At 48.5% G+C, this 13864-nt stretch overlaps 1 protein-coding gene across 5 annotated transcripts in view; it reads right to left on the bottom strand.

Moving 5' to 3' along the window:
- Positions 1 to 13864, bottom strand: part of LOC120949027 (monocarboxylate transporter 14-like) — a 29457-nt gene that overhangs the window by 8369 nt on the left and 7224 nt on the right. The window contains exons 1-2 of one of the 5 annotated variants that reach the window (XM_040365970.2): positions 12299 to 12409; positions 6635 to 7115 (exon numbers count right to left, since the gene is read on the bottom strand). The exons of 2 other annotated variants lie outside the window; for them this stretch is intronic. In XM_040365970.2, coding sequence (XP_040221904.1) covers positions 6635 to 6658 — 24 coding nt within the window. In that variant the 5' untranslated portion in view covers positions 6659 to 7115; positions 12299 to 12409. Of the gene's footprint in view, positions 1 to 4563; positions 4955 to 6634; positions 7116 to 12241; positions 12410 to 13864 lie in introns of those variants that run through there. 2 more of the 5 variants (XM_040365969.2, XM_040365968.2) reach the window with 2 other exon arrangements.

The following is a 13864-nucleotide window of genomic DNA, read 5'->3' on the forward strand; positions in this document are numbered from 1 at the left end:
ATCTATCCATTCTCCATCCAATGATTTATGATTCGCAGTACAATAGATATTGTTCAAATGTATTTGAAGAGTATACAACCCTTGCTTATGACAAGGGTCTTTGATCTTCTCAGAATGTGGGAGCATTGATTTAAGATTATATTATTGAACATTATTTTTCCTTTTTTTTATAGTGAATGTAGAAATCATGGTTTGTATAGAAAGCAAAAACAAGAAATATACAATTTTGACACCAATTTTCTAGTATTGAAATATAAAACCCTTCTTAAAAGTATTTTTATATAAATCATATTTTTTTATAATTTTTGTATGAAATAGCCCCGCGTGACTTAATTTGGAGACTCCTTGTCTGGCATCCCTGACTTGGCTCGAAGTTTTCGGAGGTTTGTTAAAAATGTCATGGCCAATTTCCTTGCTACACTCACATTGTTTATGCCATTCGATAGACAATTTGGCTGAGTGTCAATTAAGTTTTAAAGCAGGCAGATTATCATACTTTGCCTATCATATTTTGGCTTAAATGTACAAAAGCACCATCATTCGATGTCATACAGTTGAAGGTACATCTATGGTTATATGGACACATGTGCCACATTTTAGGTCCCGCATCAGCTAAAAAGATCCAACAACTCGACTTCTCAGGTTGCATAAAAGTAATGAAAAAAGTCTATTTTTCTAAAAAAGTAAGAGTTCCGCAAATATCAAAAGACCTAAAGCCAATAGAAATTAGCTATAAATGTTGCGTACAGTAAAACACTTGGGTTAGTGAGCCACCGTATTACATTGCGCACGAAAAGCTTCCCAACGACTGTCACCGATTTTAATTCCGTCACTATCTCATCATCTTTTTCGATCAAATGATTTTCCACCCATCGCAACGCCGCACTGATGTGTGAGACAAGAGCCATAACAAACTCTCGTCTCTCGTTCGGTTCTGCAAACCTATCCAATTAAAAAACCTAAGCCATATTAGTCTATTTTCCTATTCGCTTTCCAGCTCCGCCGTCCCAAACCGATAAGCGCGTACCGTAAACAACACCTGCATAAAATAACCATCCCGTCCGTATAGCACAGATTCTACCAATTCCCATTCCTTTTTTATCCTTTTCCTAGATCCCAGATGAGGATCCATTGAAGCGTAACGTCAATTTGTCAATCGCTTCACAGAGAGAGAAAAAATAAAATCAATGCCTCAGGATAAAAAGCCGACCCGGGAATGGGCACGAAACGGAAAAAACCACCCCGCTGCCACATTGTCTACCGTGTGTGTGCGCCGGCGGAAGTGAAGGCCGTACACTACCAGACAACCAACAAGGGAGGGAGGGAAGGGGGAAGAGTAGACCCTTCCGCTGTGTACCGCACAGCCATTGACGACCGTTTGCAGGAAGCCGGCACGCGACACTCACTGTCCCCCTGCGGATGACGGACAGACGACAGGGCATGACGCGCGCGGGCGGTTTTGTGTGTGCTCGTTCTTTCTTTCCTTCTCTCCCGTTCGATGGCACAGCTTTATTTTTAGACACAAAAAACCCATCCTCGAAACCAGAAAGACTGGCGACTGCAATAACAGTAACACACAGTACAAGGGGGGAGGAGTTGGGCTGTCCACGGGATAAGGAAGCTCGGGTGGAGAAAGACGTCAGTTGAAAGAAACGAACCCCTGTGGAAATGCGGGGTGGTTTGTGCACTGGCAAATATTGCTACCATTCCACCACACACTACCTTTGGTCACACTACTTTCCGCAGCCTCTTGCCCACCACTTCGCTTGCCAAAAACAGTCAACAGGTGGGTTTTTTTTGGGGGATAGGGGATGAGAACGCTGGGTTCCCACAGTACAGATATCTCAAGTATTGAGACACACTCAAACAGCTATAGAAACGACAATCGCAGTAGGACGGAAATATGCCCACCACACTTCAATGGCACGTCTAGTGCAGACGGCCAGGCCAGGGGTGTAGCTCTGGTGGAGCACGCGAAGGTAAATGAAGGTGATCGACCACTAACAAGCAGTCGTCGCAGTAGTCTGCACTCTACCATCTTTCGAGTGTATCGTCAGTGACAAATCGTTCCTTTTTTATGTGACAGATCGATAGCAATATCTGCACATTCAAAATAGACGCAACTCTGTCCGGGGGTTATTGGTTTGAAGTAGTAAATGACGATCCTCCGTTACTATTAGACTATTGCATTGGCTTGCACACTTGCACTGGGGTACACGTATGGTTGCGTTTTGTACATTCAACTCAAACCAGACGCTTGGCTGGAAACATAAAGCGCGATTTATCGCTATTACAGTATCATTCGCTACAGCTCCACAGCCAAAGCAAGTTGGCAGCCGACTGTAAACAGCTAGCCAACCAGCCGCAACCCACCATTCGCTTTGTTAGGGGGATGGAGTTTCGCTCCAAAAAGACTCGCTGTCGCTAGGAGGGGAATAAACTGTGGATGTCTCTTCCGGCGTATAGCAAGCATGCCATGGGCGCTTTTTATACTACTTTTACTAGCCCTCTTTATTCCTAAGAGACTAAGAACGAACGACGAAACAACAAGAACGCCCCACAACCGCTAGGAAAGAGCAGTTGCACAAATAACAGCAAACGCACATGCAGTTGTTAGTGTGGCGGTTGTGCCGGTTGTGTCGTGAAGTACTGAGTGACGCCCTTTCTTCGCAAGACTTCGCAACAACAAAAGGAGGTCAGCTGATAGCTGGGCGGTGCGTTCTGTTTGGTGAGTCATCGGGACGGCCACATTCGCCGTCTACTAAATGGTTGAATGATTAAACTTACATGCCAGCGCTACATGTATGGAGTCATCTGCGACACAAACACACCAGAGGCCATATTTTAATTATTCAATCTTGTAATTCCACATGAAAATATAAAAAGGGGAAGAAGGGCCTCTGGGGTGGTGCAACAATGTTGCAGCCATCGTGGGACAATATTCCCCCGTGGTACCTCTCGGGAAGCAGCAATCTCCATCATCAATGGCACCCAGGCAGCAGCGGCCCGCACAAACATCGTGTCGTTACATCGTGTTTTTTTTTTTCTAGTTTCCCAACTGTCCACTAGAATGCGCACGTCCGAAGGGATTTACCACTACCGGACATGCGACGTTCCCTCTCTATACCCCCCCCCCCCCCCCCCCTTGCCACACGTCACTCATCATGATGATCGTGATGAAAAATGGAACGTAATCAAACGTCAGATCATATCGTGGCGGAAGGGTTCGGTAGATTATTGTTCACTGGGGAGGAAAAGATTGAAAACTCCCGGGCACAAAATAAATTGTCATTCCGCCTGGGCACGCATTGCTACAGGTATTCCTCGGTCAGTGCTGTGTGTGTGTGTGACCGCCTTGTGTGAGGGTAAGGGCATATGTCACGTGTTAGCAATTATTATCGTTCGGAAGAGCGCAGCTGCGCACCACTCGTCCGTTAGATTCCCCTCCTGCCAGTGGTCAATCAAAAGGATGGCTCGAGAGTTAAGCTTCAATGACACTCATCGAGGGGGCATGGAATTCCAGAGACACACTCCAAAATACATCCCTTCCTTCTTGGCCCCTCTTGGCAACACACAGATACCCCCTCGCTCCCTTCACGATCAGTGCCCCATTACGGTAACAGATTATCGTGGGGGCAAGTGGGGCTAGTAGTAAAGGAGTGAACAACACACGCAACACGGTCGCAACCGCTGCGATAAGATACACAAGCAGCGAGATGAATGGTCGAATAATGTCCGATCCATTTTCCACCACCATTGCTGTCATGGCAGGTATTGGTTAGCCGGGGCGACCCAGCAACCCGTCAGCAGTTTGAAGGGTAGTACTTGTGTACTCCGGCTATTATTGCCATTATCGAGTTATCATTATCAATCCCTGTGCATTACAAAGCAATGAGGGGGAGAGGGGGATCGATGCGATCTGAAGTGCTCCTATTATTACGTATCTCTGCTTGTCAAGCCACACGCGGTCATCCATCTAAGCGAAGGGCAGCCCAGGGCACTCCAGCGACACTCGGTAGATTTATTGGCCATTGCATTGTATTGAATTGGGACATATTTATTGGGGGCCTGGGGGTATTGCTGTGATGAACGAAATCTTCATCACCAGCCATCACTTTAGCCCATCACGTTGTTACTAGCGATGTTGCATTCTTCAGAGGTTCCAACAAGTGTGCTTCTGAACTCCTGAATGGACTACATTTGAACATACACACACACACTCGCGCGCATTTCCAACTTATAGAACATTTCAAAATTGCTGAGATATTGTCGATTATTCTAATAAAACATCATCGCCACATTGTCACTCCACTGATCTTACATAATCGAAAAGTGAATGTGGTTCTACTGGGTCCAGACGACCCGTTCGTCACTTCGCCTGGACAACACACTCCCATGGTTTTCAAATTTCAGTTTGGATGCATCAAAACAGCTCAATTAATGCCAATTAAAGAATGTACGATTGACGATCACTTTCGCCCAGCAACTGGTACGTTTTGCTCCCCCCAGCGCAGCGATCGTGGTGACTACATGGTTCTGGTACTGGTCGGGTTGTCAGCTCACCGTGGTTTTGCTCGCTTTACTGGTCATGGTTGGCACTGGACACACTGTTGCACGCTGCTACACGAACTTATAATCCAAGGTATATGAAGACGAAACGGAACTCTAGCCACTATTTCAATTTCACACCTTATTGAACCTCACACATCACTAAGAGCAACCTCGAATGCCCGGGGAATCGCTTGATCGATGTTTCCCAAAACCCCAATCCACACCACACTGATCGCACATGCGAAAGTGAACTTGGAAGTCACCCACACCCGACCCGGCCGAACGCACAGTATGCGGATGCGTTCGCAGGGCGGTTACAACACCGTATTACTAGCAGAGCAGAGACCGGGAGACACCAAACCCGACTCCTCGCGTATTGTACTGTACAGTATGGTGTATCGGTACGCAACTAACACCGAGCGCGGAATGACGCGATTTGGGTGCGGGAAATTGTTTAAAAGCCAATTAAACGAACGGCTGGCCTCTCTATCTCGGTGGAGAAGTGTGCAGCAGATCGTGTGTCTCTATCCCTCTATCTCGACGCACGTCAGTGTTGGTGGCTGAACCGGGTGCTCGAACCGATACCACCAACACCCCCAACGACGGAGCACATAGGCATGGCATCATGCATATAGCGACGGTCGGCCAATGCACACGACCACCAATGTGTGGCCACCGGCAGGGGTGGACTCATTCGGTGTGGAGATATCGTACCAGACGGCGGATTGCCAACGACCTCCGACCGACTACCAGGCGCTCTGTCTAACGTATCTTCACACTGTCGGGCATCCAAGGAGCCAAGGAGTGTTTATTGTCCAGGCTATATTGAGAAACATCACATTGCGAGTCATCAAGACAGAGTGTGGTTGGGTTGTCTATCGCGATCTTGCTGTTTTTCACTGCCTGCTGTTTGCGTTAGACGCGTGGACCCGTTACAATCTTTGTATGAACAGTGATATTGGAATCAGGCATGCAAGTATGCCGAGTTGATGCGTTGACCATCGAGGGCTGTAGAAAGCGTGCTGGTACTGAGTGATTTGGTGATTCTTTTGAATTGTCCTCTAACATTGAAACTCCATTAGATGGATTCGCAAACAGAGTACGTTACGCCACCAAGCTGTCCTTTACATATGATTCATTGCTCATTTTAAATGCTTATCGATTCATCCCATTTTCCTCATATTTTCCGGACCGGACATCCGGAACCATTCGATCCTTTACACACACGCACACAGACCCATAAACATCTCATTGGTGTTTGTTTTCAATCCCGTCATCTCCCGACTGGCGCCATCAAAGTATCCCTTCGGACGGCGAAACTCGGTCCACTGAGTCCGCCGTAAACGGAAACATAAAACAAACTGTCCTGCTTCCACCACGGACGAGTTGGGAGATGATATCGACGGTTCAGCATTACCAAGGTTGCTGCCTGCAACATGCACATGCACACGCCATGCGACGGCCAGCGGATGCAACGAACGAATTCCGACTCCGATCGTCGTCCCCTATCGCGAGGCGTGACATTGGCGCACCAACGCAATTTACCGCGCTGCGCTGTTGGAACGGTTTGTGTAAAGCAGAATTGAAACGGCAAAACTGGCGGCCCGAAAATCCAGGTCAATGTTAGCAACGTTGCCCCTTACGCAGGCAGTCTTACACTCTCCTCCAGACGGTTTGGTTAGTACCGGTCGCCGTTTGCAGTAGGGAGACAGCCAGACTCGATTGCACCGAACGTCAGAGAAGTGGGGGAGAGAAAAAAAAAGAAAGGATCCGACGCATGATGGTAATGTAAGAACAAAAAACAGCAATAGTTATATTTCCCAGCGCATTCGAAGCTTTCCGGAGCCATTCGTCTCTTTTCACAACCTTCCACAACACTGCATTCTTAGCAGACATTATTCAGACTGATAAATATGCAACACGGTGCGTACATTATACTGTAACAACAGTCGATGATGATGATGATGATGAGGAGGAGGAGGATGGCCGAGTGGTTGCAATCAATTAATGATACAATTTATGACAGCTCACGTGGCACAGCTATTTTACCGACAGGAGGAAAAGAAGAAGAAGAAACACCTACCCGGCGGGCCTTTTTACTGGCCATGTTGCACTACTGTCTTGCAGCTGCAGCTGGTAAACTCCGTGGGGGTTGGGAAGGAGGAGAAGGACCCCGTTGCAATACTTCCACAGCGATGGGAACTGTTCTCAACAACCTTCGGCAGGTGAAGAGTGAACGTTTTTGTGCAAGCTTTTCACACCTCGTACGACAGAGTGCACGGTTGCTTCGATCATTCGGTACGGACGGAAGGTACAGGACCAGAACTTAACGGAATCACTACAAGCACACGCACGCACACGCACACTGACTTAATGGATGTACTAATCGCGCAATAATGGAAATGTAACGCTTTTATGAACACTTTAGTTTTAATTTTTAAGAGCTTTTTGGCACTGTTTTTTATATCACGCAAGCTCCAACATACTTTGGAAAAGTGCTTCTTGGAAGATCTTCGTTAAGTACACCTTTTACTTGGACACTGACACGGATGCCCCGAACTCTACTGCAAGATAGGTATAATCAACACCATACACATTGGAATGTTAAACCTTGCTTTCCTTAATCACTCGCCAAATCAAATGCAGCCTTTATCCCTTTTTCGGAAGCTACCTAAGGACTGCCCATCGGATGCACGATCATCGCAACGAATCGCTAAATAAGTAACACAAGGCTCATCTGCATACTACGATGCGCGATTTGCAACACTGGAGCTGCCTTCCTTGCCGAATCTACAAAAGGAATCGTTTGCGAGGCAGGTTTCCTTCCCTTGAAATCAAACTCCCCACCCCTTCTTAAATCATGACTCCCAACACGCGGGAGATTAATCCGGACGCAAACGCAGGTTCCTCCTGTTGGGCCTTTCACGGCAAATCACGATTACATCACGATTATCGTCATCAGCTGGCTGGCTGTGTCTTGGTGTTCAAGTTAGCAGTTACCAGTAACGGGGTGTTTCGGGGTACGCACATTTTGGACAGCGCCTTTACAACCCGCTTAATGGCACAATGATTCGCTTCTATCTTATCATCTGCGACCCTCCTTTCCCGCGGGCAAACCCCGTGGTCGCTGCACTGATAAACGGAACAGCGTGGTTCCAGCCCGGGGTGGTTCTTACAAATTCCATGTTACCAATTGCGGTAGTAACACACTTAAAGAGCGGGTTTTTGCTTGTTGTTGCTTTCCCCTTCAGCACACCGTACACTCCACACCTGGTTGCACATACGCACCCCGATCGCTGTAGGAGATTAATCTACGATTCCACTCCATTCAACTGTCGCGCACTGTTGAATGATGATGAGCCTTTCTTCCCGCGGTCGGGAAGTTGTACACAAACCACTCGAGGGGTAGGGAATTGGAATGCAGTGCCCGTGTCAGGTGACCGGTGAGACATCTTCAACACCACACCACAAAAACTCGCAACATGTTTCCATAATGAGCATCCTTTAGACGAGAAAAAGCCTTCAGAAGGTACTGAGTATGAAGAGTTTCATATCCTTGACACGAAGTTATCAAGAACAAGGTCAAGGTTTGTTTTGATTGCTCCAAAATATCTAACCCTCCCTCCCCCCAACTAAACTGCAGCAAAATCGTACTGTTGTTCTTGGATGCCCGATACGGATGCCAAACACCATCGGAAAGCACAACCGCCGCACTCGACGATCGCGGAATACTGTTTACTATTTTGCTGCTCCGACTCGGCGATCACGCAAAGGCACGATCGCGTGCCCCTGTTGTGTGTTTGGTTGTTTGCTGTTTTTGCGCCCATTCATGAAAGCAACACAAACATGACACTGTCCCTTCCGCTGCTCCACCGTTCGACAGCACACACACACTCACACGACACGCGGAAGGTTCACGAATGCCGTGTGGCGTCCCCATACCTAAACAGCCCCAGTGAGTGAGTTTGTCCCCCGTTTGCTGCTGCCTCGCGCATATTTATTAGCATTGGTGCGCAGCACAAAAAAAACTCCCCTGGGAAAGTGAGTGCTGGTGGGGCGACCGGTTTTGGCGCCATAACCTTCGACAGAGGCACAACACCACCACCGCCCCCAAAACGGGTTACAGCTCTCGGCCGATCGGTTCAAACGATCGTGTGCACATGGTGCATTTGTGTGTCACGGTATCATCGGTGCGAAGGTCCGGTTGAAATTCTTCCGATGCCGTGAGAGATGCTGCTGAATGGCCAGCGATCGATACTCAATGCCAATGCAACGGGCGAACGGGTGTTTTATGAAGCAAACGCCCTCAACGCCTGCCAAGGACGAGTGGAGTGCAGTAGGACACGGCCTGGAGAGCGTGTTGGCGTCTTGAACTCGAGAGTGAGAGAAAAAGGAGAAACTGTTCCCCGTCGCTAACCAGCAATTCCTTTCAACAGGCAGCAACTTATGCTCGATTTTGTTGCAAATCGTGTGCCGTGCCACTCCACACAAATACCAAATCCCGACAACCCTGTGTCTAATTAGCGCGCGTTAGTCTGTAATAAAACAAACCTATTCGTGGAACACTCATTAATGCTTGGGACGATCGCAACCGATTCGATCGTGTGTACCACCGCCTCCTCCAGTTCCAATCGACACACAAACACGCTAATGCCAAAGGTATGTAATTTACCCCGCTGTTGCCGGCTGGTGATTTATGATGCCCAGGCGCGACAAACACTTCAAAGGGCCTTCCCCCCTGCTCGGAACGGATTGGTGAAAGATAATCACGTTGCGATGGCGAGACCTTCAGCGGCAGCCCGCCGCATTGGGCTGATCGTCCTCTATTGGCCTTGCTAGCTAAAACCGCACCAGCCCGCCCGCAGCATCCACACCAGCTGATTCGCTAACACACAAAAGCCAGCTAAACGATTGCCACCGATAGAATCGGAAGCAGCCGTGCACAAACAACAGCAGGCAGGCTGCTGCTATCCAACTGTCACGTACTTTATCTGTCAAACAAGCGGCCGAAGTAAATAAAGGGACCGCACACTACTATCGTCCGCGTTTGGCGCGCTGCTGACAAACGCCACACAAACACCAACATCACTCGGGCCCTTATCGCTGCGGCGCTATTGTTCGGCGCGTTAGATACTAACCCCGTGGGCAAACACAGTTTCGTTATTGTTCTGCACACACCGACACACACTCACACACCCACACTTCGCAATCGATTACTTATCGATAAGGGGGCGGTAGCGGGTGATGGGGTTTCGACTTAGATTTAAAAGAGGCCTCAGGGCCTAGAAAGTGAAAACAAGGAACGAGAGCGCGTGCATCATTAGCGTCAAACGCCACACACAAAGAACCGATCAGTCGATTCGGCGTAGGCCGCCACAGCACACCGACCGAAACGAGGTCAGTTAGCTCCCCGATGACTAACTCACACACACACATGCAAACAGATTCGGATCGATGCGACTCGATAAATGCATATTGAGCGCACAAGGTTAATACGGTTAATATACACAATGGGCGGGATGGGGGTAAGCGTGTATCGATCGGACACAACAGCAGTGCCGCGCACAACAGCGCGGCAGAGCGTCATACGGCCGAATACTAATGAGGATAGTGGAGGAAAAAAAACGCAATCACCCACAGACAAAGACGACACAATTGCGCCCAATTTTACGACTGCCACTACCACCACCACACACCAATGGGGAGCGATCCTCCGTTAAACCTCTTTTCGGGAGATCGAGCGACGTAATTTGGGCACAATCAGGGCGCGTTCTTAGTAGCGTGTGACGAAGAAGGGTCACTACTTCACCTGATTCTCGCCACACACAAACATACACAGAGCATCCACGAGCACTGCGCGTAATTAGGCCACCCCGGTCTAACACGCCCGCGCCATCTAACGTCGGTGGCGCAGGAGATACACACCTTGACCATGGCTTGTTTTGATGCCGTTTGCGCTTCTATCGCTAGTGTGCGGCGAGTACTACCACCACCACCACCACAGAGCCTGAGAAGCACCACTCAGAAACAGCTGTTTGCTATGGTGGTGTGAGCGACCGACACCGACCGCACACCAGCACAGTAGGCCGAAATGTTTCGGTGTGTGCAAACGCTGCTACTCGCTCGGCACGTTTGTTTTGGCTTGATTTGTTTGTTTGATGACCCCCGCTAGCTGGCTGATGCTGCTGCTGCTGAGTTCTCGAGAGCCCTGATGTTTTCTTGTGTGCCGTCCCGTGTCTCTCGCATCCGGGGCAATAGAGTGTCTGAGTAAAACGCTGCGATATATTGTGCGCACAAAGCCATTTACTGCGCGGCGTATAAATAATTCAAATTAAAGATTTATTCTTTTGGGGGAGTGTAAAAACAAAGCATGAAATTACAAGATCTTGTTTGTTTTGTTCCTTCTTCAGAATGATCAAGCAATTTTTGTACCGAAAATAAAGGGCTCCCCCAGCAGAGGGATCTTTCGTGAGCGAATCACTCAAATCGCGCAAGCGACCGGCGCAGTAGCCACAAGACACCACCACCACACCCTGAGCGTGTATATATAGTTAAGTCGATCGCCGACGATGGCACGCAACACACAAGGGCGGTGTTGCCGATCCCTTCGCGCGTGTCCCCATGCCGTGCGCGCATACCTTCAAACACGGGAAGGGGGAGAATTTATTCGCTCCGCGTCCCATAGGTCGTGATAACCCGTGCACCATCGTGTCATGCTCTTGTTTTATTTTTTTTTTGCCCTGCCTTCTCCACCGGAAAGGATTCTTTTTTTATCCGCTTTTTTATTAACGCGGCGGCGCTGGTGGCGGTGGGGGTTAGGGGTTACGCGCTCTTGTTTGAGGGTCGGGATGGGCCGCCGACCGTGATTCACTGGTCGGTCGTGCGCGCGCTCAGAACAAAATTTTGTGATTTCCCACACACACACACACACGGTGCTAGACTTTAGGGGTGAAAATCTCTCTGAAGAATTCACACAGTGTAATGGACCACCTACGTGGAGGATGGTGATCGTTTCGCTTAGTGAGAGAGAGAGTTTCCCAAGCATTTGTCTGGTCCACCATCTCTTCCCCAAGACAGCATAAGGAGTAACAACGCTGTAACAACGGGTGGACAGACATGACTCAAGCATACAAAAAAAAACCGCCGACTGCATTGCTGCGCGTAGCATTGCAACGAAGAATTCTATCTCACATTGTGACACACGGACGGCGGCTTCGTTACGGAACCCGGACGGCAGTCGGACGGATTAAAACCACCCCCAACGACCCCCCTCGCGTCGTAATTTGGAGCAAATTACGGTGCCACTCAGCTGCAAGTCGGACCGATACAGGCACTGGAGTAAGACGATCGATTTGTTCCAAGACCGTTTCGTACCGGACAGAGAGAGAGAGACAGAGAGCTACAACTGGTCTGCTGGTGCTGCTGCGCAGAGCAAAAACACCTTCCGGATAGAAAATTGTCGAGGGCAGGAATAAAATGAACAGATGTCGACTCGCACGCTCTCCCACTCCCAGCTCCTCACTCTTTGTATTAATCACATTCGACCGGTCCCTAGTACAGCATAACGTTAATACACCTGTCTAGCCAGAACAAAGTCCAGTGCAACAAGCACAGCGCCTTTCTTCGGTGCTAACAGAACAACAGAACACGCGCGCGCATTTCTATGTCTTGACCGCACACTGCTACCAACCGAGAGAAGCACAACACACACACACACACACACTGGCCCCTGGCTATGGTGGTTCACCTGAGGACAGAAACGACTGTCCGACCGTTTTGGTTGGTCCCGAGTAAAACCGCGCAAGGGAGATCCTTCGACACACGACGATCGGTGTGAACGGTGGACGAAAAACTGATTTAGCGGAAAATGCGAACCACCAGCTCTACGCCACGGTAACGCGGATTCGGTCGCGATCGGGGTTCGCTCGCGAACTACCACCACCACCGTATCCCTTGGCGAGCGCGAGGTTAGAGGGTGCCGTCTTACCGTCCACTACGGACAGGGTAGTAGTATGGGTATGATGTATGGTTGTGTGCCGCTGGGTGCCAGCTACGCGACAGCGGTAGTGGCCGTCTACTACTACTACTACTACTACTACTACTACTGCCGGTTTTAGGGTTACAGAAGACACACACTACCAACAGTGGTGTAGGGCGACGAGAGCGTATGGTACCGCACTACAATATGGTCTTTTTCTTGTTTGTTCGTGCTCGGTCCTTTTCACACTTCACGCTCAGCAACCCCCTACTAGGAGGGTCGGTAGGGGGGTTTAATGCGGCTTGTCGGGTCGGTCTTGGGTATAAATAACAAAACATCACACCCGCATACAAAACGCAAACATTCAGAGAGAGAGCGAGAGAGAACAACTGAGTAGCAACGCAATTCAACCCCTACCCTGCGCCTACTAGGGAAAGGTGATAATGCGAACGCACTCATACGCTACGAGAGGGGAGGGTTGGGGTTGGGGAGGTAAGACGATGCGAAGGTTTTGTGAGTGGTCGCGCAGAACGCATTGCAACAGTGCGCGGCTTTAGGTCTCTCTCGCTCTAATTGTCTCTCCCGTCGATGTCAGTGGAGGAGTTGCTCCCCTTTTTGGCTTTCCACCCCCAAGCGCACTCTCTCTCTCTCTCTAGTTGATCATGACGTCGTAAACGTCGGATGTGTGGAGATCCGTGACAGATTTAGTACACCATGGATTGAAAAGTTAGTAGAATGGCGAAGTTAGAGAATGTGGAAACTAAGTACCATCGGAAAAGGGAAACGATCCACGTTAAGGGTTGTAGGAGCTTTCCAATTGTATCACAATACCACATAGCCACTCGCATCATGTTGTGATTTTTTCGAATAAAAGTGAACATGTTTTTTTTCAATTTTTTTTTAATTGAAAGGAAAGAAATTACATGGTTCCTTCTCATGAAAGAAGAAATTAGAATATTTTATTTTTGTAATTGACATAATAATTCCCAAGTTTTCAGAAAAGAAATATAAACCATCACACTAATTTACATTCATCGTCGAACCGGGATAGTTACTGTACACACCTTATAAATATTTACTATAAGATGTAATGAATTGTAGATAAGTTAGGAGAAGGAAAAAAAGGCAGCCATTACAATCATCATCATCATGTACGGCGATCTCAACCACTGTCGTGCAGCTTATTAAGCTTATTAAGCCACCGACAAGGACATTGTGGACGTATTTTTACAGGGTTTTCGAGGATTATATAGACATGTTCAGCGAGTTGTAGATTCGTTCAGGCATATAATAGACTCTTTCAGCGAGATATAGAATTGTTCGGAAGTAGGTGTA

Source organism: Anopheles coluzzii, chromosome 2, assembly GCF_943734685.1.
Source record: "Anopheles coluzzii chromosome 2, AcolN3, whole genome shotgun sequence".
Taxonomy (NCBI): domain Eukaryota; kingdom Metazoa; phylum Arthropoda; class Insecta; order Diptera; family Culicidae; genus Anopheles; species Anopheles coluzzii.